The 23,262-nt window shown below is 48.3% G+C and overlaps 2 protein-coding genes across 3 annotated transcripts in view; one reads left to right on the forward strand and one right to left on the reverse strand.

Moving 5' to 3' along the window:
- Brd7 (bromodomain containing 7) overlaps positions 1–5,954 on the forward strand; it is a 32,593-nt gene extending 26,639 nt beyond the window's left edge. Inside the window, exons 13-17 of one of the 2 annotated variants that reach the window (XM_041649708.1) lie at positions 1,226–1,282; positions 3,973–4,087; positions 4,319–4,462; positions 5,216–5,359; positions 5,720–5,954. In XM_041649708.1, coding sequence (XP_041505642.1) covers positions 1,226–1,282; positions 3,973–4,087; positions 4,319–4,462; positions 5,216–5,359; positions 5,720–5,775 — 516 coding nt within the window. In that variant the 3' untranslated portion in view covers positions 5,776–5,954. The remainder of the gene's footprint in view (positions 1–1,225; positions 1,283–3,972; positions 4,088–4,318; positions 4,463–5,215; positions 5,360–5,719) is intronic. The other variant, XM_041649709.1, reaches the window with a different exon arrangement.
- A 1,835-nt stretch (positions 5,955–7,789) lies between these two features.
- Positions 7,790–23,262, reverse strand: part of Adcy7 (adenylate cyclase 7) — a 55,919-nt gene continuing 40,446 nt past the window's right edge. The window contains exons 11-26 of the mRNA XM_041649707.1: positions 21,212–21,403; positions 20,904–20,938; positions 20,360–20,440; positions 20,121–20,193; positions 18,978–19,075; positions 17,172–17,256; positions 16,823–16,948; positions 15,691–15,789; positions 14,902–15,077; positions 14,186–14,354; positions 13,849–14,004; positions 13,277–13,423; positions 12,641–12,745; positions 12,398–12,512; positions 11,054–11,178; positions 7,790–10,899 (exon numbers count right to left, since the gene is read on the reverse strand). Of these exons, the coding sequence (XP_041505641.1) occupies positions 10,753–10,899; positions 11,054–11,178; positions 12,398–12,512; positions 12,641–12,745; positions 13,277–13,423; positions 13,849–14,004; positions 14,186–14,354; positions 14,902–15,077; positions 15,691–15,789; positions 16,823–16,948; positions 17,172–17,256; positions 18,978–19,075; positions 20,121–20,193; positions 20,360–20,440; positions 20,904–20,938; positions 21,212–21,403 (1,929 nt within the window). The 3' untranslated portion in view covers positions 7,790–10,752. The remainder of the gene's footprint in view (positions 10,900–11,053; positions 11,179–12,397; positions 12,513–12,640; positions 12,746–13,276; positions 13,424–13,848; positions 14,005–14,185; positions 14,355–14,901; positions 15,078–15,690; positions 15,790–16,822; positions 16,949–17,171; positions 17,257–18,977; positions 19,076–20,120; positions 20,194–20,359; positions 20,441–20,903; positions 20,939–21,211; positions 21,404–23,262) is intronic.

Consider the following 23,262-nt stretch of genomic DNA (forward strand, 5'->3'; position numbering starts at 1 on the left):
TTTTCTGTGTAACAGCCCTAGCTGTCCTGAACTAACTCTGTAAACCAGGCTGGTCTCAAACTCAGAGATTCACCCTTCAATGCCTGCAGAGTGCTGGGATTAAAGGTGTACACCACCACACCCAGCTAGCTATGTTTCATTTTTATGTGTGAATTGCACTAATGTGCATACAATCATGTGGGATCATCTACATTCTGTGGCATTTGTATGTATTACAGTAAGCCTCTACTGCCAGAATGTTGCTTTTTTTTGCCTCTTTGTTTGATTGGTTGGGTTTTGTTTTGATTTTTGAGACAAAGTTTCTTTCTGTAACAGTCATAGCTCTCCTGGAACTAGCTCTGTAGAACAGGCTGGCCTTGAACTCACTGAGATAGACCTGCCTCTGCCTCAAAAGTGCTAGGATTAAAGGTATGCGCTACCATCATCTGGCTAGAATGTTGCTTCTTTTTTTTTTTTTTTTGGTTTTTTTTGGTTTTTCAAGACAGAGTTTCTCTGTGGCTTTGGAGCCTGTCCTGGAACTAGCTCTGTAGACCAGGCTGGTCTCGAACTCACAGAGATCCGCCTACCTCTGCCTCCCGAGTGCTGGGATTAAAGGCGTGCGCCACCATCGCCCGGCAGAATGTTGCTTCTTTAATGCTTGTCAAAGACTATATATTTAGGTATTTATATACTACTTCCCAAATATATTCTTATATAGACATAACATATATACATATATATAAAACAGTGTTCTAGAAAAAAAAATTTGAGACAGGGCCTCAGTCTCCCATTGCTAGTTTATAGGCATGCACCACACACTTGGCTATGTGTAATCAGACATGGATCTTAACATCACTAGCAACTCACAAAGACTCAGAATGTTAATAATTATTATATTAATTAATTTTGGTTTAGAAAATATATTGTTGGGGCTGGAGAGATGACTCAGGGAGCTCTGGCTACTGTTCCAGAGAACTCAGGTTCAATTCCCAGCACCCATATGGCAGCTCACAACTACTTGTAACTCCAGCTCCAAGTGATTCAACACCTCACACTGACATACATTCAGGCAAAACACAAATGCGCATAAAATTAAAATAAATCACTTAAAATATTTTAAGGATACTATATCATAAGTGTATATTATAAGTAGTATACTTTTCTCTTGCCACAAAGTTATGTTTTCTATTTAGCTTGATATTTGCATTTACTGCTTGCATAAAAAGTTTTTCCTTTATCCATATAGTCCTCATCTGAAGATGAAGGCCAGACCAGACCACTGGACACAGCAAGAGAAGCAGAGGTACTTACATTTTATTCCTTAAATGGAGAAAAGTTAAGATGATTAGGCTTTATCTATTTTAAGGTGACAATACTACTTGGAACTGGTGAGATGGCTCAGCAGGTGGATGCTTGTCATACAAGCCTGGGGATGGAGTTCAATCCTTGGAATTTATATAAATGTGGAAGAAGAGAAATGACTCCACAAAAACTCTTCTAACTTCCAGAACACCATTCTATGCCATGGCATGTATAAACACACACACAATGATTATTTTATAAAAATGTATTGAGTATCATCTAGAGTGAAAGCAGTAATTTGGGGAGTTTAGAAGTAGCTCATGTCATAGACAAAATTTAAAGAAGGGAACTCAAAGCCATTACCACAGTATAACTGCCCAGCATGCACCCTTGGGGTTGGGGAGCTCATGCTCTCAGGAGCAAGAACAGGGCTGGAAGATGAAGAGGCATTCATTCTCCCAGCATAGAGGACATAAACTCAGGAGGCAGGTGAATCCAAGGTCCCCAGGAAGAGGAAGACATGTAATGAGACTATGTAGGTGCGAACCCAGTGATGTTCCCTGTGCAGTGCTAAAAAGCTGAGATTTTCTCCTAGAAGATAAAAGGTGGGCTACTGTGGTAAATTATAAAGAGAGGGACCATTTAAAAGCTCTCAGACTTGCTGGCATAGTGATGCACACCTTTAATGCCAAAACTTAGGAAGCAAAGGCAAGCTGAAGTCTGAGTTCAAGGCCAGTCTGGTCTATATAGCAAGTCCCAGGACTATAGGGCTATGTAGAGACCCCAGTTTTTTGTTTGTTTGAAGAGGCTTGTGGGAGTTGTCTTAAACTGTGTGTGTGTGTGTGTGTGTGTGTGTGTTTATATATATATTCAACATAAAGATAATCTGAATTTGGGAAATGCACCAGAAGATTCCTCAAATACAAAAGAGAGACATAATAAAAGACTGACAAGACCTGGTGGGTGAGATAGGTGATTATTAGCGCATGTAGGACAGGCAGGGAAAAGAACTTTTGAGAGAAAAGGCCCCAAGAGTTTCTGTTTTGCTAAGTGAATTTGGGACATTGCTGGAAGTATAAGCCAGGAAGTCCAAAGTCTGGGCTATGGTGTGAATCTGACAGGAGTGATTCAAAATTAATTTTATTTTAGCCTCTCACTTGAGACTCTTCGGGGAGAGCATGGAAAAGGCTGAATAGAACCCTGGAGAAGTTCAAAGTTGAATAATGTATGAATCCCATGAAAGGATGGTTAGCAGAAATGGAGCAGGTTCAGCAAGATGGGATAGATAAGCCCAATGAAGGGCCCTTACAAGTGTCATTCATCACTGATGTCATCCATCATCAGAGCATCTCAGTAAAATAGTAGAGGCAAAGGATAGACCCTGGTAGGTCACACAACTTGAAGACACTGAGCTGTATAGAGCTGTTTTAAGATTGGACAGACTCAGCCGGGCGGTGGTGGCACACGCCTTTAATCCCAGCACTCGGGAGGCAGAGGCAGGTGGATCTCTGTGAGTTCGAGACCAGCCTGGTCTACAAGAGCTAATTCCAGGACAGGCTCCAAAACCACAGAGAAACCCTGTCTCGAAAAACCAAAAACAAAAACAAACAAAAGATTGGACAGACTCACACCAAGCTTTAACTGAAGGAAGGAAAACTTGTGATATGAGGTCCAAATAAAGGAGATGGTACTTAAGTAGCCATGCCATCCATCTTCATGGATAGAGGAGCCAACATGATCTTGTGTTTAGTGAAAGAATAGGAAAGGAAATTGGTTAAGAAAAAGACCATTGAGTGGGGTTGTTTGGGCCAGGCTGAAATGGTAAATCAGTGTACATATTTTTCCTGCACTGCACACTCTTCAGCCCCTGTGTGGGCTGCCAGGTGCTCAGACTGACTGCACTTGGAGCGCAGTTAGTACCCAAGTAAAAATGGAACCATGAACTCTTGGTTCTTATCAATTAATTGAAATGATACATTTGGGAGGGGGTGTATTTGGTTGGGGGGAATTGTTTGGTTTTTAGTTGGTTGGTTTTTCAAGACAGGGTTTCTCTGTAACTCTTGACTGTCCTGGAACTCAATTTGGAGATAGGATGGCCTCGAACTCACTGAGATCCATCTACCTCTCCCTCCCCAGTGCTAGGATTAAAGGCATGCGCCACCACCGCCCAGCAGATTGATAAATTCTTAAAAAGTTGTGTTGTGTTGAAATTATGGAAATTCTGAGTCTTATTCCAAAAATAAAATTCTCTTACGACTTTGTTCTCTTGTGCAATACTGATGACGTAGCCTTGGGGCTTGAGGAAGATCCAGGGAACTGCTGAAGCTGTAGATGTACTGAAACACTAACCTTTGAAACAGGCATTACCATAGTCACTAAAAGCACTTAACGGTTCAGATAGTAACAAGCTTTTAGAACTTTGTCATCAGAGTAGTTGGCATATGAAACAAATTATGCAGATTTCATAAGCTGTCATGTCATTACAGAGAAGTGTGGATTTATGGACACTTTTTTGGCCAGAATTTGAGAACATTTCTAAAAGAGTTCCTGGGAGACATAATCAAAATTATGGCTGTAAGGTGACTAGGTGGAATGACTTTGCTTGTAAGCACAAGCCATCGTACTGACTTTTCCTTGGCACTGTCACGGTTTCACAAGCTCAAATAATTAACTTTTTCTCCCCTGTTGAAGCAGATTGCCCAAATAGAGCCAACAGTGCGTTTGGAGTCCAGCAGTCGGGACAGGCTCACAGCACTACAAGCAGTAACAAACTTTGGTGCTCCGGCTGAAGTCTTTGACTCTGAAGGTGAGTGTCTGGAAAGTGTCCAGCACAGGCAGTTAGACTTGCTGTCACGTCAACGCTAATTAATCTAATGCTTACTATAGAAAAATCTGGGCCAACTAGGTTTAGAGACTGGTAGAGAGTAGCTGAACTGTTGGTCTCAATTGGAGTAGAAGCTAACAATAGCAGAGCCTGGGACCATAACTCAAACACAAGCTGCGTTGTTTTCTTCAGTATTGTCTTCTTACCACACAGAGGCTGAGGTGTTCCAGAGGAAGCTTGATGAGACTACAAGATTGCTCAGGGAACTTCAGGAGGCACAGAACGAGCGGCTGAGCACCAGACCTCCTCCCAATATGATCTGTCTCTTGGGTCCTTCTTACAGAGAAATATACCTTGGTATGTTTGTCCCAGGGATGGGAAGGAGAGCAGGCTGGGTGTGGGAAAGAAAGGCTTCCAGCAGGTGCCAGACGAGAAAGTAACTGCAGTGACTGCCAACCTTGAATGGAGTAGTTCTGCATTTATACATTTATAGTTCTGTAGGGTTTTGTTTTGTTTTTTAATTACCAGGGGTTAGGTGGATGGTTCATTCTGCAGAGTGTTTGCCGCGAAAACACTTTGACCTGAGTTCAGATTCCCAGCACGTGAAGGTGCAGTGGCATGCATCCAGCCTTAATAAGAGGTGGAAATAGGCAGATCCTTGGAGATCACTGACCAGTCTAGCCAAGCCAGTGTGCTTAAGGTTCAGTGAGAGACCACGTCTCAGAAAATAAGATGGACAGTAACTGAAGAGAACTCACATTGACTTTTAGATGTCATGCATGCACACGTCTAGGTGGCATACACTTAAAATTCCACCCCTTGGGGTGCTAAGGCAGAAGGATTTCTGTGAATCCAAGGCCAGCAAGAGCTACATAGCAAGACTTTTTAAAAAATTTCTAAAAGGCCAGGCATTGGTGCACATACCTTTAATCCCAGCACTCAGGAGGCAGAGACAGGAGGATCTCTGAGTTCGAGGCCAGCCTGGTCTACAGAGTGATTCCAGGACAGTCAGGCTACACAGAGAAACCCTGTCTGGGGTGGGGGGTGCAAACAAAACTCTAAAGGAACCACTTTGGTACCTTGAGCTTTTTTTCTCCCCATTTTTCCTAGCTGAACAAGTGACCAATAACCTTAAAGAACTCACACAGCAAGTAACCCCGGGTGATGTTGTGAGCATACATGGAGTCCGTAAAGCAATGGGAATTTCTGTTCCTTCCCCTGTCATGGGAAACAGCTTCGTAGATTTGACAGAAGGTAGGTGCCCTTTTTCTGTGGGTGGGAGATTTTTAAGAATAAAAGGAAACTCGTCCCTTTTTCATTTAAGATGACTTAAGAACCCTTGTCTGGTTTGATTTTGTTTCGTGTAATTTTTGAGATTAGCATACAAAGTAATGGGTTTTTATCATGACATCTTTCAGTTTTCTTTCCATATTGTTTAAAGAATTAATAGATCTGATACATTTTGTCAAAAAGCTGCTGCAATGACTTAATGCCAGGCTTCTCCCTAGCTGTAACTGTGACATGGAGGGCTGGTAAGCAGTGCCTCTACTGAACACTAGCTTCTTGTTCGTAACCCAGTGGGACAAAATGCTGAGTGCTGTCTTCCTCCTTCAGAGTGTGAAGAGCCTAAGGAGACCTGTGCTGCTGAGTGTGGGCCTGACGGGAGCTGAAGCTAGCCTGGTATTTGGTTATATTATGTACATATTTTTTTCATTCTGAACTTGGAGGTGCTTTTCAGAAGATATTAACTATTTGTAAATTGAGTTTTAATTAAGCTTTGGAACAGTTCCTTTCAGTGTTCCAGAGACTGGACTTGTATTAGGAAATAAAACTGAACCTGGGACTGTGAGGTGCTGGCGTGACAGCTAAGTTGCCCTTTGACTTGGTCTGACGTGAGCCTAAGGATAGATGCCTAGAACACACACTAGCCTTTTTCATGATCATCTTCCAAAGAAGTGGCTCCTCAAAATAAACTAATTACCCATTTTCCACTCTCATTAAAAAATTACAAGCAGGCCGGGCGATGGTGGCGCACGCCTTTAATCCCAGCACTCGGGAGGCAGAGGCAGGCGGATCTCTGTGAGTTCGAGACCAGCCTGGTCTACAGAGCTAGTTCCAGGACAGGCTCCAAAGCCACAGAGAAACCCTGTCTTGAAAAACCAAAAAAAAAAAAAAAAAAAAAAAAAAAATTACAAGCAGGTAATTACAAACTCTGGTAAGATCTGTCTTACCAGAGTTCATCTGAATGACATTCCAAAAATCTTGTGAGCAGGCCATCCTGGCAGCCTTTCAGACTGCCACTAGCACTGTTTGATTTACCTGAGCAAACCCAGCTTTATTATTGCTGTTACTATTGGATGTGTGATATATACACATTGGGCACATGCGCGCATGCCACAGTGCATGTGTAGAGTCAGAGGGCAAATTTTCGGAGTTGTGGTTACTAGGGATTAAATTTAAGTCACCAGACAAAACACCTTTTTACTCACTGGACCATCACACTGGCCCAGGACCCAGCTTTGTAAACACAAAACGCAGTTCTGTCCAGTGAGGTTTTCTAGCATCATACCATGAAAGTGAACACTCTCAAGGTAGTGTTAAAGTTTCCTGGTATGTTCTGCCCTCTGTGTACCTGATGGGAATGGTTTCCTTATTTGTGGTTATTGAGTACTACATCTGCCCCCACATACAAAAAGAAAAAACAGTGGGCTAGGAGATTCATGGTGATAAAATATGTCTAGTGTATTTTTTTTTTAGGTTATTTGGAGCTATAGCAAAAGGATACACAAATAAGATGAACCAAACCACTTTTAGATACATTAGAGTCTAGAACTTAAAGGAGAGCTTGCTTCTGCTCAGTTTCTCTAAGGCCACCTGTGCCCTTGGATCATTTCCCTTTATCTGAAATAACAAAGGTCAAGTGACCAAGCAGATTAAGTAGGAAACCATCAGATATGTCCCCTTCTATTACATGTTACTGGGCTGAGATGAATGATTTTTCTAAATCTGTGTCAAGATATAACCTGTTTGAACAGCAAGCTGTGTATGGTAGCACATACTTACAATCCCAGTACTTGGCGGGCTGAGAAAAGATTGCCATGAATCTGAGTCTGGTTGGGATACATACTGAAACCCTGCCTCAAAAAGGAAAAAAAAAAAAAAAAGGTGGAGATGGGGGCACTGGAGAGATGACTTGGCAGTTAAGAGCACATACTGTTCTTCAGGGGACTGGAGTCAGGTACTCAGCATCCTCATTGGGTAGCTCAAAGACACCTGTAACTTCAGCTCCATAGAACCTCATACCTCTGACCTCTGCAAGCACTGGCACTGTATGTACATACCCACATGCACACATACGTACATATGATTTTAAAATAAATAGAATGTCAGTGTGGACATAACCCCTTTGGCTGTCTGCAAAAATATAGACCAGAAGATATACCCATTTTTCTTGATTTAAAATCATTAAGCCAGCACAAGAACAGTACAGGAAAGCTGATTCTCTCAAATTCTGGGAGCCAGGAATGGTGGTACACATGCCTTTAATCCCAGTACTCAGGATGCAGAAGCAGATGGATCTCTATAAGTTCAAGGCCAGCCTGGTCTACAAAGTGAGTTCCATGCAGCCACAGCTACACAGAGAAACTATCTCAAAAAAAAAAAAAAAAAAAAAGGAAAGAAGAAATTATAGTGTGACTCTCTTGTAGATTGTGCTAATAGAGTAAAAAAATCAACTTAAGTGTTAATCAAGTCTTTTTAGATTTTGATTTTAGTCTCTAAAATAGAGTTTAGGGGCTGAAGGGTATGAGTCTGTTGGTAGAGTGCTTGAAGGCTAGCAATTCTGAGCCCCTAGCACCACATAAATTGGCCACAATGAGCTGCAAGTGAAGTGTGGCTCAGTGAGTAAAGTGCTTGTGCAAGCTTGACCACTTGAGTTTGGATCCCCAGAACCCACGTTCTGATCTGGTGGTGTGCATGTCTATAATCTGCACTCCTATAGGAAGATGGAAGCCAGAGATCAACGAACCCTGGACATTCATAGGGCAGCTAGCATGAAGCTAGCAGATGAGAAAACAAAAACCCTTTCTCAGGGTAGAAGGTGAAGACTAATACCCAGGGTTGTCTTCTGATCTCCACAGATGTAGCCCTGCACACACATGAACATGCATACGTACACAAAAAGAAAAACTGGCTGTAGTGGCACATGTCTGTAATCCTAGCACTCTAGAAGTAGACACAGAAAGATTAGGAGTGGAAGGTTTGAGGACAGTCTGAGTTATATGAAACCTTGCCTCGGAGATATATATATATCCCATAATTCACCAGTAGATCTACTTGCCACAGGTCAGTTCCTGAAGACTCAGAAATACCTTAATTCAAAACACCTTAGGACATTGAGGGTTTTGTTTTGTTTTTGAAGGACATTCAGGTTTTTAGTTATTGGCTGAACATATAAAAGAGCCAGGCACTGATTTCTGAAACTGAAACACTGACAGATGTTAAAGCTATAAATAGTACACAAACAGAACACACCATAGTTATTTGCCTGCGCCTGCTCAAAGCACTGACCATGAAGTACACAGTAATCATCTTTTGTTGGGGAGTGTCCTTCAGTAAGCCAGAACAGGGTATTACTTTCTGTAGTTAGTGAGGGCCACCTTAATGGATACCTGAAATGAATCCTTGAACCACAGAAGGGTTTTAAAAAAGTTCCTAAGATAAAATAAGACACTTGTGAAGAAATTACTTGGAAATTCAAAAACAAGTATGTGGTCGGGCGGTGGTGGCGCACGCCTTTAATCCCAGCACTTGGGAGGCAGAGGCAGGCGGATCTCTGTGAGTTCAAGACCAGCCTGGTCTACAAGAGCTAGTTCCAGGACAGGCTCCAAAACCACAGAGAAACCCTGTCTCGAAAAACCAAAAAAAAAAAAATGTGCATAACTCCCAAGTGTTTTTGTCAGTTATGCTCCTAAGACCTGAACAGTAGTAACTTAATACTCCTAGCCCAGTGCTTCAGTTGAAGATGTGTGAACAGTAGCAAGTTGTTTTTAAACTCAAGCTAGGACTTCTGTTGAAGGGGGAATTATTGGATGTTGGAAGAGTAGAAGTGTGTCAGCTTCAGGGAGGCTCATTCCTGCTCCCTGTGAACTGCATTGTGGCATTAGCAGGAACCTTCTTAGCCCCCGGGGAGCCTTGCTGGGAAGCCCTGACCACTGCTGGATTCCTTTGTGCAGACTAGAATCAGTCCCTCTTCCCTGGGCTGATAAAGCTCCACAGGACACAGTTCTGGCAGGTAGGTCCTGTCCCCTTCCCTCCGCATCTCTGACTACTTATCTTGAACCAAAGTCCCAGGTAAACCTGGCTGGTCAGGCACCCTGCCTACAGCACGTACATCATTTGCAGACTCCTGTGTGCATGATGTTCTGTGCTTAATAGGTTCCTTGGTGACGTCTAAGAATGCCATGACGTAGTGAAGTTCTGTGGCAATGAAGTCACTTTCCAAAAGGAGTGGGATGTTGGTCATCACTCAGCTTGAGTGGTCTGGAGCTAAAGCACATTAAGATGCCATCACACAGAGCTGAATTTGCCTTGACTCGTGAGAGCAACTTGGCATTTGTTTAGGTGCTCAATTTCACACATGTTCCTGCACATGTAGATCACAGTTGCAGCTCTGCAGTCAGCTCAGAAGACTAGAGAAAGGGCAAGAGGTACACAGGCTGTCTAAGCCCTTTCTACGCAGGTTTTCCCACAGAAAAAAAAAGCTGGCCATGGTAGTACACATCTATTCGAAACACTCAGGAACTGAGGCAGGAGAGTTGAAAGTTTGAGACCAGCCTTGGCTGACTCTGTCTCTAAAAAAAATAAAGTGCAGACTGAAGAACTGAAACATTACACCTCATTTCTAGACTTTCAGCTTCCTGAACCTTGTCCCAGTAGACTTATTCCAAAAATGCTGGATACAGATCCAAGGTTTTTGCTGCTCCTTGTGTGAGCCCCCTCTCTCAGAACTCCACCCTACAGCCAAGCTAATCCTATGAACTGACTGAACAGCAGTCCTGTTTACATGTAGTCAGTGGCTGAGAAAATATACTAGAAAGGAGATTGTTGCCTAGCATCTAAGAGTTGGTAGCAAAGATAGAACTTCCACTAATGACACGTTCATTTCAGACAGAAATGAGATGGTAAAGAGTGACATGTCAATTGAGACTACCTGCCAATATGCCCACTGTTTTCAACTCCATTTGCCAGAATGCCTGCATGAGAGGTTAGCATCCCATGGTGGGTACTAATGGGAAGAGGGAGGCTTTAACCTATGCTAGACAGCCTGGCTGAGCCTCCTGGAACCAGGAATTCTTTACCCAGTATATGCTGTTCACTGGCTACCAAGGTGGTGTCAGTCGTGGTCATGCATTAAGGTCTCTTCCAACATCCTGGGAACAAGCACAGCCCACAGTAGACCAGTGATCTAGCTAGCTAGGAATTGCACAGAGGTTCTGGACAACGTAGCTGCTTCAAACAAAATCCGCTGCATGTGTCAGAGCCGTCCATCCTGTAGTGCAAATCCAAAGAAGCCACACAGCCATCTGCAGCTGGCATGGGGCTGCATACTTGGCTCCCTCAGGGAAGGAGACAGACTACCAGACACCTCAGTTCAGCCCAAGGCCTTGAAACTTGGCAGTGTCTGTACACACAAAGTAAGTCCGCAGCTCTCCTTTGCCTTTGACGTTGATCAGCCCTCGGCACTCACAGGAATATCCTAGTCCCTGGAGGATGTTGCATGTCTCTTCTGTAACCTGGAATGAAAAAGAGCAGTGTCTGTCTGTTGTCTGTTCTAACAGTGATGGCCAGTGCCACACAGCCGAGTGAGAAATGGGCTGTGTCCTAGAGCAGGATACCTCCTCAGGACATGTCTTTTCCCCAAGCAGATGCTTCTCAGTGGACTTTTACCTGAATTTTCCCAAGCTCTCCAGTGCTCTCCATTCGGCTGGCAACATTGACTGTGTTTCCCCAGATGTCATACTGAGGCTTGCGTGCTCCAATCACTCCAGCAATCACAGGCCCGTGGTTTATACCTTAGGATGGTTTACAGTTAGCCATCTATAGTAACACTGAGGGAGCCCACAGAAAGGCTAGCAGGGCAGTGGGTGCAAGTTCCCTTGAAACTGTTCCTTTAGGTTGTGCCCCTGTGATAAGAAAGGCCCCAACTGTCTCTTGTCCATACTCCTAAACTCATTAGCTCTTCCCTGGTATCTGCTAATTTCTCTTTTTAAACAGTGTAGCCCTGGCTTTCCTGAAACTAGCTCACTTTGTAGATCAGGCTGGCCTCGAACTCACAGAGATCCACCTGCCTTGGACTCCCAAGTGCTGGGATCAAAGGCGTGCACCACCATTGCCCAGCAAATAGGCTCTAAGTGCCTACCTATAAAACTGATTATGGTTGGTTAGGCTTTATAAATCTGCTTTCTGTATTTTAAGATTATTTATTTGCAGCCATGATATTGGCCCTGCTTTTTTGTTGTTATTTTGTTTTTCAAGATAGGGTTTCTCTGTAGCTTTGAAGCCCGTCCTGGAACTAGCTCTTGTAGACCAGGCTGACCTCAAACTCAGAGATCCGCCTGCCTCTGCCTCCGAAGTCGTGGGACTCAGTACATGCGCCACCGCCGCCCAGAGGCCCTGAATTTATAGTTATATATTATTAAATTTTTCAAAGGTTGGTGGCTGCCAAGGTGGCTTATCAGGTAAAGATGCCACCAAGTCTGGTGATCTGAGTTGAATTCCCAGAACCCACACAGTGGAAAGAGAACCAGCTCTAATAAGTTATCTCTGATCTTCACAATGTGCACTGTGGTGTGTCACACACTAAATAAATGTAATTTTAAATTTACTAATAAAAAGAGGTCGAAGAGATAGCTCAGTTTGTCACACAAACATTGGGGACGTGAGTTGGATCCCCAGCACCCCGTGTAGAGAGAGTGATGACACCTGTAATCCTCGTGTTGGGGATGTGGACACAGGCAGATCTCTTGAGTCATTGGCGGGCCAGCCAGCCTCACCTCATTAGCAAATCCCAGATCCCAGGGAGACAGTCAGGAAATAGGATAGTCAGCTGCCGAGGTTGACCTCTGGCCTCCATACATACATGCACAAATACACATTTTTCATGAGCATATGCAAGGGAGATCAATGTTAATAACACCAGAAGGTCTGCTGAAACCTCATAGCAGAGGGCCCATGACACCCTCCAAACAAGAGGGTGTGCACAAGGCTAAGCTGCCCGTTTGTAAGCCTCACCAACTCGAAGGCGAAAGGAATTGAAGGAGTGCCTGTTGATTCCGTCCAGCTTGCTCATCAGGGCCATGCTGAATTCCACCAAGACACCGATGTGCACATGCTTCCTCTCTAGGTCCTGCAGGACATGGATGGCCTTAACTGAGGGCACGCACATCCCGCGGGGATAGGGTTCCTGTTCCCACCAGGGATCCCCGACACACCCTTTAGTAAGGTGCTAGGACTAGGGATACAGGCCTGGAGTACCTGGTTCTCATGTCCTGAGGGGACACTGAGCCCTGCTGCAGCCATGTAGGTGCTGCCAATGGTCTTAATCTTCTCCACACCACTGAACTTGGGCTTCAGCAGCAGCTACACAACAAAAAGAAGCCTCTGTAGCCTTGGTGCTGAGAAAAGGAAGAGAAGAGGACCCACCTTCCCCTGATGTGCAGTGCAAACACATCTTGTGTAATATCATTGCCCATCTGTGCTCATGACTGCAGGTGAGGACACAGCTCCCATCACCTCATCCCTTCCCTTCTCTGCACTCTGATCCTTCTAAGAGCAACCTACCCAGCATAATTTTCTCAGAGGCGGGTCAGTGTCTTCCACAAACCAGCCTGGGTCAGAGTTTTTCTGGAAGGACCTAACCTGTTGGCACCTGTCCAGTAGAGATTTAATAAAAGTTTTCTTACTTGATTAAAGAAAATGTGTCTCTTGATATCTAATGTATATAGTTTCAGCCTACTGACCTCGTGCTTTGTTTGACTACTGTTTTTTCTTACAGGACTAAGGATCGAGCCAGAGCCTCTCATAGTTAAGCGTACATCTCCACCCTGCCTTGCCACTACACAGTTGACAGGCTGTACGCCCCAACCCCTGTGCATACTAGACAGGTTGTACCTCATCAAAATCAGCAATGATCTCATTCAACAGGCGCAGGCACTCCAACCCTTCTTTGTTGACATCACACTCAGTGTAGAACACTTTGAAGTCCGGAACGGATGCAAACATGACACAGACACAGTCATAAGACTGATGGTACCAGTCCTGCAGCAGGGCAGGAGAGAACAGGACCCTAAGACCACTAACCCAGGGGCTCAGGTGCTGGTGGGGAGGGCCAGGCCGGTTGGCTGTGTGAGCTGTGACAGCTTGAATGCAGCTAGGGCAGGAATCCAGTCAGGAGGTGACTTTATAGTGAGCTGTCTCTGGACAGAAAGGCTTTGCACCTCATGGAAGTACAGATTCTTAACGATACAGAACATCTAGATGACAGACAATTCAGTATGTTTGAACCTCATAATCTGTTCCCCAGGGTGGAAGTCAAGGCCAGGGAGGCATGTTACCCACAGCCCCTGGTGGACATAGAGCCCTGACTTGACTGCAAGCCTGCCTTTGCATCTAGCATGCTCCAGGGATACTGCTGAGTAGCCCAGTCTGCCCCCAGACTCCTAGAGCACCCCACCTTCACACACCTCAGCTGCCTTGTCTCCAATGAAGTGGGCAGCCACGTGGGCTGGCAGCACATTTTCTAGGAGGAGGCGGTTCACATTCTCCATTGTTTCAAACTCCTCATGTTCCTTCTTGAACTTCTTCTTCCACAGACAGTCCAAGCGGCAGTAATAGTCAATCTGCAAACCAGGGAGCCAGTGCCATAGCTGTCACCTGACATACCACCCAGGGCTGGGATCTAGGGTACTGGACCAGCCTACCTACAGTGCTGCCCACCCTGCTCTGCCGTGTTGGTATCTCAGACCCTGCTCTCTGCACCGACTGTCTGCTCAGCAGAAGCTGGACAAGGAGTCTACACACCTGTCTAGACAGCAAGATGAGGGTGGCATAGAACAGGACCAGGTAGAAGTTGATCATGGTCTTCAGGTCTCTCTCTAAGCATCTGCTGGGGAAGGGGGCTGTCACCTGAGCCCCTGGAGCAAGGGTGTGGTTGTGCATGCTTCGTGCAGCAGGCAGGAGTGGAGGTGTCCTAAAGGGGGTAGGGAGTAAACAGTTGCTCTTGAACTTAATAAAGGGGACTTGTGGATCACTCCAAAAGGCCCATCTGCTGAGTGAGGATTAACATAAGGACCTGGCCAGAGTAAGGCAGACAATTTTTTCTAGGTCCTCAATCAAAAGCCAAAACCTTGAAGGCTGCAGGGCGCTCTTCAACCCACAGGAGTGTGCACTACCCAGAAGATACCAGGCATCTCCATTTCTGACATTGGTGATCTGGCCACAGGTCGGACTTAACTGGCTCATGGCTCCCATCTCACACTCGACAGGCCCAGAAAGAGGAGAAGCCTGATTGCCAGGACCTCCCCAAGAGCCTATTAGTAAGCCATACACCCAGCTCACTGCTGGAGACCTGGAGCCTGGACCAGTCACGGTGCCTCTGGAAAGCAGAAATCCATTTGTTCACAGTATGGTTCATTGGTACCATGGACAGAGATGTGCCATGCTCTGGCCAAGCGCTAGGTTGAAACAAACCAACTTACAGTAGTGGGCTACAGAGACACCAGCAAATAGGGCCCCACCTATGTGTGCTGTTGGTATCGGTGCTGTTGCCTGGGATGTGCCAGCACGGGGAGAGGTTGAAGAGCAGCAGGTAAGCCACCAAGGCCACTGTCAGCAGCATGGCCTTCACTTCCAGGCTTATCCGCAGGAAGACGGAGCACGAAATGAAGCCCAGGATGCAGCTGCAGGTGTAGTACTGCAGGTGGAGACAATGTCCTGTGTCAGTCACCAGGAGGCATGCCTGGAACAGTCCCCTCCTGCTGAGGAGCTCCATGGCCGGGCGTCTGTACCATCCTTGGCCCTCGGTTTCCCTTTTCAGCAGATCAGCAAGGGCACTGCATAACACTGGTGTAAGGTCAGCCCTAATCTCCCCACGTCTCATGACCCCTACTCTTGACTTGGGCCTCTCCAGGTTTATGTCAGCTGTCCTGGGCCCAGCCCTTTATTCCTTTAAGGCTTCAATTAACCTCTGATGCAGAGATTCTGACTGCACAGGGAGAATGACCCAAAGACACCCTCTAGTGCAACTGATGCTGGCCTGCTGTCCCTGCCCACCCCAAGGTTTACATCAAGAAGCAGTGACCCAGTGTTCTGTTTCCCTGGCACTGGGGTAAGCAGGAAACAGTCTTGGCTGCCTGGACCTGGCCTTCTCCACTTAGACTGGGAGACACTGGGTTTCTTCTTCCTCTCCAAGGCCTTAAGATTCGGACCTTCAAACCATGAGCTGTGCTCTGGCCAGAGTGGTCCAGCAGCACAAGAGGACTGGCCAGGGGCTGGGTGGTGCCGGGAGCCAGGATGAGCATACTCACCGGGAGGAGCTCACACAGGGTCCCAACTCTAGTTCTTGCAGCCAGCGGACTTGTCTCGTTGCTTCCAGGCTGCTCTGGGCCTGGGTTAAGCATCAGTGGCTGAGGGGAGACAGGTTGCCATTAGAGTAGATCCACGGATGAAGAGCTGCCAGGCCCAAGGCGGGTGACAACTGTAGGAACCAAAGGTGCCCTGATGCTGGGTGCTAGGCTCTCAGCTGAGCCCAGCAGCGGCTGTGTCCACAGCACCCACCGGGTATGAAGTACCTGGGGTGGGGAGAGCTACAGAACAGGACGTGTTAACAGCAGCAGCCCAGGGAAAGCATGAGAAAAGGCTAGGACTGGCCCCTCAAGAGCCCCCTTCTCCTGGACTCAGAGGAAGGCATGAGAGTGCACTCCCAAAACGGCAGCCTACAGTGTAGGAACAGTGTGGAGGAGCCTCTGTTCTAAAGGAAAGAGCTAGCATAAGGCAGGGCTGTGGGTTCCTACAGACTGCTTGGCAACTACCCACATGGGACTTGGACCAGAGGGCAAGTCTTATCCCTTACTGAGGAAAGAGTCCAAAAGAGTGGGAAGGAGGAGCTGGCAGTCAGCACGTATCTGTAGCGTTTCTGGGTGCCTCAAGCCCTCCCTTGAAGGGGTGAAGAGCTCTAAGCCTGCACTTGGGGACCCCACAGAGCGCTGCAGAGCTATGGAGGGGTCACCCCAGATGGAACTGCTCAGGCAACAAGAGTGGGATTCTAGAATCTGGGTTCCCCAGGTCTAAAATGGTTCCTTTCCTGATGTAGGATTCCCCTCTGTATGCTGTGAATAGGTTTTATTACCATTGGTAAATGAAGCTACTTTGGGCCTATGGCAGGGCAGAATAGAGCAAGGCAGGAATTCCAAGGAGTCAGGGAGATAACACATAGCTGCCAAAGGAGACAGACTCCGAACCTTACCTGGTAAGCCACAGCCTCATGGCAATACACAGAATAGAAATGGTTTAATTTAGCTAGCTAGGAATATGCCTAAGCTATTGGCCAAGCAGTGCTGTAATTAATATAGTTTCTGTGGATTATTCAGGTCTGAGCAATCAGGAAACGAATGAGCAGTCTCCGCCTACACTTTCCCCTGGCCTGACCCCATAACTCACCATGTTGATGATAGCAACAGTCAGTAGGCTGCCAACAGTCAGCACAACCAGGGACAGCCTGAGCAGGGGCTGCGTCTCCACACTCTCCGAGATGGCCTGGAGTGTACCTCGGGCTGGAAGGCACCTCTATGGAGAGGACAAGGCATGCAAACAGCAGCTGGGATGAAGGACAGCCCTACTCAGGAGGATGGATGGCCCTAACCAGCCTGGGAGGCTAAGGACTTGGGAGCAGTCTGCAGGGACTCAGTTCTCCTGGAGGTAAAGTGGGCACCCAACCATTGCCCAACTACTGGTGAGGGAGAGGCCACAGGGATGAGAACAAATGCACTGGATTCAGGGATCCACTCACTGAGAACTCAGTAGCGAAGCAGAGACTTAGCACCAGCCCCAGCAGGCAGGCCACAAGTCCAAAGGACACGCCCAGAGTGGCCATCCTGGAAAGGAGGGAAAACGTGAGTCCAGGTCCCCTCTACCAGTCCGTTCTCCAGTTCATAGTCAACCTGTCCGTCCCCAGTGGATATTCTGTACCCAGCAAAGGAGACCTTGAAGAATGACTCCAAATGTCCCTCAAACAATAATCATAAAGATCAAGGTTGTCATCAGGTCCCCCTGGAGGCCAAGTTTATAAGAGGTGAGCACATCGTGAGCCTCTAGAACCATGTCTGCCATGAAAACACGAAAGCAGCTGTAAGGGGGCTGGAGAGATGGCTCAGGAGTTAGGAACACTTGTGGTCTTGCGAAAGGATACAAGTTCAATTCCCAGCATCCACATGGTGGTTCCCCACCACCTACAATTCCAATCCAGGGGTTCAGACACCATCTCACAGCCTCGGGCACCAAGCACATGTTGTACAAATGCATACTCGTAGGCAAAAGTCACAAAAATACAATTAAAAAATTTTTTTTCGTTTTTTCAAGACAGGGTTTCTCTACAGCTTTAGAGTCTATTCTGAAACTTGCTCTGTAGACCAGGCTGGCCTTGAATTCAACATAGATCCGCCTGCCTCTGCCTTCTGAGTGCTGGGATTAAAGGTGTGTGCCACCACCACCTGACTACAATAAAAAAAAAATTTAAGCATTCATATATAATTTTTATTTAGCTTGGTTTGTTTGCTTTCAGTCTTCTTGTTATTGTTTTGATTTTTCAAGACAGGGTTTCTCTGTGTAGCCCTGACTGTCATGGAACTCACTCTGTAGGCCAGGCTAGCCTCGAACTGGGAGATCTGCCTGCTTCTGCCTCTGGAGTTCTGAGATTAAAAGCATGCGTCACCACCGTCCGGCCTTAGTTTGGTTTTGATACAGGGTCTTACAGCTCTGGCTGACCTGGAACTTACTATATAGACCAGTGTGGTCTCAAACTTGTAGCAATCCTCATATCTCTGCCACTGAGTGCTGTGGAACCACAGGCCTGGGTTACCATACGTGGTATCTAGCCTGTGTGTGTGTGTGTGTGTGTGTGTGTGTGTGTGTGTGTGTGTGTATGAGAGAGGGGGGGGGATGTAGGCGCCTACACGTCATAACATGCATGTAGAGGTTAGAGAATAACTCTGGAGTCAGTTCTTTTAACCACGTGAACAGCAGGGATCGAACTCGAGCTGTCAGGCTTGCCGGCAGGTGCCTTTACCCACTGAGTCATCTCACTAGCCCTGTGTAGTCTGTCAAACACATCCAAAACCACAAGGCCAGTCATGCTTTCTTTTAACTGCCTTCTGGAAGCTATCTGTGGCTAAGCTTTGGTCCTCCTGGTCCCTCATCCCTATCCATGCCAGCAGGACCCCAGAACATGAAGTAGGAATTTCAGGGTTCTTGGGTCCAGGCTGGGTGCCACGATCTCTGTAAATCTCACCTATCCACGTGAAAAGGAGAAATGACAGTGTCCACTGTCTCCAGAGGCTAGACCACACAGACAACAGGTCTTAGCAGCAGGTGGAGTCTGGGTCAGTTTTGCTCCCAGTCACAAGGCAGGGCCAGTAACTCCAGCTCTGGGGCTATAACCCCTGCTCCAGTGAGGGGGTGGGGGGATGCAGAGCAGAAGTCACTGGTCCCTTCCAGTTAGCCACGAAGCACCCTGTCAGTTTCTGCTGGGTCCTGCCAAGGTCACCAGCCCTCTGGCTGGTCCCCAGTGGGCTTGCTCTCCTCTCCACCACAGACTGACCTGGGCATCACGAGAAGATGGACAAACAGGATGCAGACGAAGACAAGGCTGGCACAGGCGAAGTCGTAGCGAGCACGGGGGATGGGCACCAGGCGGTACTGGGTGGAGGAGAGGAGACATGACCGTGAGAGACGGCAACCAGCAAAGTCCCTATGATGGCCATTCCAAGTTCATATCCTAAAATAAAATGTGTGGCGCCACTGCGGGAGCTCGAGGTTGTGCTACTCCACACAGCAGTGCTACTCCACACAGCAGTGCTACTCCACACAGCAGTGCTACTCCACACAGCAGTCATTGGCCCGCCAACACTATAGAGTTCCTCTGCATGGGCAATACTTAACACCCAGCAAGGCTTTCGTTTTCTTTTCTCGGGCCCCACACAGACAACAAACTCCTGCTCCTGGGGCCGGTTGTCGGTAGGCCTGACCTCACCCCTCACAAAGGAGTATTATCTGGGTCCTAGCCCCTGGACACACAGGTAGGGATCCCTGTGTCTACTCTGTGACCACACCATCATGCTCCCATGGTAGAGGAGCAACCAAGACTCGGGCCATGTGACCCACAGCCAAGGGAAGCCCCCTCCACTTTCTTCCCAGTAACTTTACTCAGATCCCCAGGGAGAAGATTCCTCCCCTCATATTGGACATCAGGCCATGAAGGTCAGGACAGCCACATCCTAAAGCTAAGGACAACCTGCTTCAAACACCTGTGAGCTGCAAGCTCCTGTCTAAACTGGATCTGGCACCTGCCTGGAGAAAAGGTAAAGTCGATCCTGATATGGACCCAAGAGCTGTAGGGAGCCACGAGTTGCTCTAGACCTATGGAGCCATAGGGTATAAAGTGTGTCACAGCAGTCAGGCAGGAGGTCCCACAGGTATGCAACCAGGAGACTGGATCTGAGATAGCATCCTCCTGAAAATCTTAAGCACTCACTTGCCCCAAACCTCAGGGACAAATCTCTAGGGTGGTGTCAGGTAAAGAGGGGAGGCCAACGGGAATGGGCACAAATGAGACTGCGCAGAACCCCGTCTACCCAGCAGTCAGTTCAGAGCGCCCCATGGATCTCCCCACCCTGTGCCGTTTGCTGGACCTGGCAGTTCATGCCCCACCCACCAGGTTCTGTGGTACCTGCCCGAATCTCACCTCCCGCTCAAAGCCCTTCTCCAGGAAGATGGGACCAAAGGTGTGGAAGTCATCAGACTTGGAGCAGCAGGGCCTGGGGGAACAGCAGCACAATGTCCGCAGGGCAGGAGAGGGCTACACTCTTAGCGACAACCCCGGGGCAAGGGAAGGAGCTACCGGCCACAGCCAGGGTTCAATGTCTAGCAGAGGGACCAGCCCTGCCTTGGGAGGGAGAGGAGGGTAGAGATCACAGGCCTCACCTGGTGGAGCTGAGCCCCTCGATGGCCGAGAGCATCTCGTCATCACAGTCGTCATCCAAGCGCCCCTTGGGGGAGGCACTCCTACAATTAGAGCCGCAGCTACATCACTCCAGGGGCCCACCTGGCCAGAGGCTAGGCTATGGATGCTGGACTTGCCAGTAGGATTACTGGTATCTGGTGGGGTCCCTGAGTTCATAAAAGGGGTTAAGGGAAGAGCCAGCAGCCCAGTAAAAAGCAGAGGACACATCCCTAACCCCTAGACCAAGGCCACCTCGGCTGGGGCAAAGATAAGCACAGAAGCCAGAGAACACACAGCAACCCGCTGCCCCTGCCCTAGGGTAGCACACAGCAGTCATTCAAAGAGCCTGGGACCTAGGGGTCATGTACCCAGAGAAGACAAACCTGAGCCCTGGCAAACCCGTGGAGGCTTGGGCTGGGCCTGGAGGGGCTGTCCCAGATAGAGACTGGTCGGGGCACCTGCCTGCAAGGAGGAGCCTGGCATAGCACCGGCGGTAAGCAGTATGCAGGAGGGCAGTGCACCTACCTGGCAAGGGCACGGTGTCGGCGCAGTGAAGAGGCCTGAAAGGGGCGAGGAGGAGAAGGTAAGCACTCCCTGAACACTGACTCTCATCCCCCATGGGTCTGGCTTTCTTTCCTCAGACTGGAAAAGGACCAGGAGATTCTAGGATATTCCAGGCCCCATTGGAGCCTTCTTCAAATACTTCCTCCTGTATTGACAGGCTTGACAGAGACTACCCACAATGCAGCTAGGGAAGGGCAGGACAGAGCCTTTTGCTCCCTGTCCCTTCTCCAAGGGCTCCTGACTCAGCAACCAGATGGGAGGGGACCTACCTTTGACCTCCGTCCATTGGAAATGGGGGTCTCACTGGTGCTCACACTCTCCCGGTGGTTGAGGTGTGCAAAGGGCCGCGCTGCACCCCAGGACTCGAGATAACGGGTTACACGCACTGAAGCCCGCATCTTCAGGGTCGCATCCCCCTTGGGCTTGGGGAGGTGATGGCTGGGTGGGGGTGGCTGCTGGCTCTGCAAACACATAGACATGACCTGTCCTGCCTGTTCCCCTCTCTGGCATCACTGGCATACATGTGAGCACGCCTGGAGCACTGGCTGGTCTGCTAAAGGGGAAAGTATTAAGTTTCTGAGCCTCTTCTTGAAGCGTGGGGTCCCCTGGGGACCAGCTGAAGCCCCAAGTCAGGAAGAGGCTGATGGCCACACAGCTCAAGTTCAGCCATCCTTGAGGAATCGTAAGCGGGAGCCCTGCCCCGCCCACCCACATGTGGTTCACACATGCTCCTTCCAGTGAGGGCAATGGGAGGAAGATGTGTTGGCCTGAACTCAGAGACACAACTACTAAAAGTGCCAGCCCACTCCACACCCAGCTCAGCACCAGGCCCATCTGCCACACACTTGCTGGGCCCAGCACCATCCTGGGGCCTCAGTGATTTACCCAGGCCCAGGGAAGGTCCAGCTCTGCCTCCTGTCCCAGTGCCACTGGGCCCTAAGGCCTCCTTAACACAAGCCTGGGCCTTTGCCAGTCAGGGCGGCCAGGTATGGCTGGAAGCAAGAAAGGAAAAGAAAGTCCCAAGATCATCAGACAATCATAGGCTACCTTGTGTCTGCTGAGGCTCTTCCCTTCCTCGCCCCCCACATCTCAGACACTCCCTCCAGAGCCCTTCTCTTCAGACTTGCCGACACCAACAGGCAGCAGCCTTCCTACAGCCCCAGACCTGGCCAAAGCACAGTGACAAATTTACTGGAAACTTCCAGAGTCTCTGAGCATAGGAACCTCTTTAAACCCTCTGAGGCTCCTCTCCTGCTGGCTGCCCTGGTCACGTGCTGGCTGAAGACAAGAAAGAAGAGGAACTCCTAGGGGTCCCTCTCAACTGCCAGCTACGTGAATAAATGAATGGACATGCTGGAGAGAGGGACCAGACAGAGCGACAGTCCCACACTGCCAGTGACACACACACACAAACACAAACACACACACACACACACACACACATACACACACACACGCACGCACGCACGCTGTTGCTTCTCTGAAGCCTGGCCAGAGTCTGACCAGCATCCTGCAATTGTGCCGGCTCAGGCTGGCAGCCCTCAGAGTGGGTTTTGGAACCATGCCTGCAGATGTCTTTTAGGTTGGGGCTTCATCCATTTCAAAGCCACTAAGCACATGCTCAGAGAAGTGCTGGGCCATCTGTGGGCTAGAGGGGCAGTGGTCTTGGACAGCATGAATGACAAACAAGGAAAAGGATAAATAAGACTACATGGGGACAATAAGGCCAGGAGCAGGCATTTTCCTGTATGTGGGAGCTGCCCTGTGGACACAGTGCAGCCAAAGACAGGCAATGGGAGTTAGGTGTGTTTGCAGGCTGCCGCCAGGCATACCCAACAACCAGAGCCAAGAGCAGGAAGAAGCTCCTGCCACCATTCTCCACGGATGATTCAGGAGGTTAAGTCCACAGACAACAAAAGGCAACAGACTGCCAGCTTGGAGCAGTCAGCAGAGAAACCCAGCCGCCTCTCCAGGTGGGCCACCAGAGCAAGCTGGGCTCCAGGAGAGGAGCCATCTTGAGCAACCTGAGAGTCCCAGTCCTGCAAGCTCCAGGAACAGGCTGCCCAGCCATTTCCTGCTTCCCTGAGTCTTCGCAGGGGTAAAGAGACCTTCCTGCAATTAGCTTCGTGGGCCTGCACTAACATGGCGCTCTATGTCCACAGTCCTTGCTCCCCTCCTTACAGAAACACAAACAGGTTGTTCCTTGGTGTCCTAGAATGTGCCCAGTTCAAGGAAGTGTCCTCCTACTTCCTAGTCTCTGCCACCTCACCACAGCCTTGAGGGTCAGTTGCTAGTAGTTGGGACCTTGTTCCCAGGCTGC

The sequence above is a fragment of the Microtus oregoni genome, unplaced genomic scaffold, assembly GCF_018167655.1.
Source record: "Microtus oregoni isolate MIOR12 unplaced genomic scaffold, Mior012 000004F_ref0000308, whole genome shotgun sequence".
Classification (NCBI taxonomy): Eukaryota; Metazoa; Chordata; class Mammalia; order Rodentia; family Cricetidae; genus Microtus; species Microtus oregoni.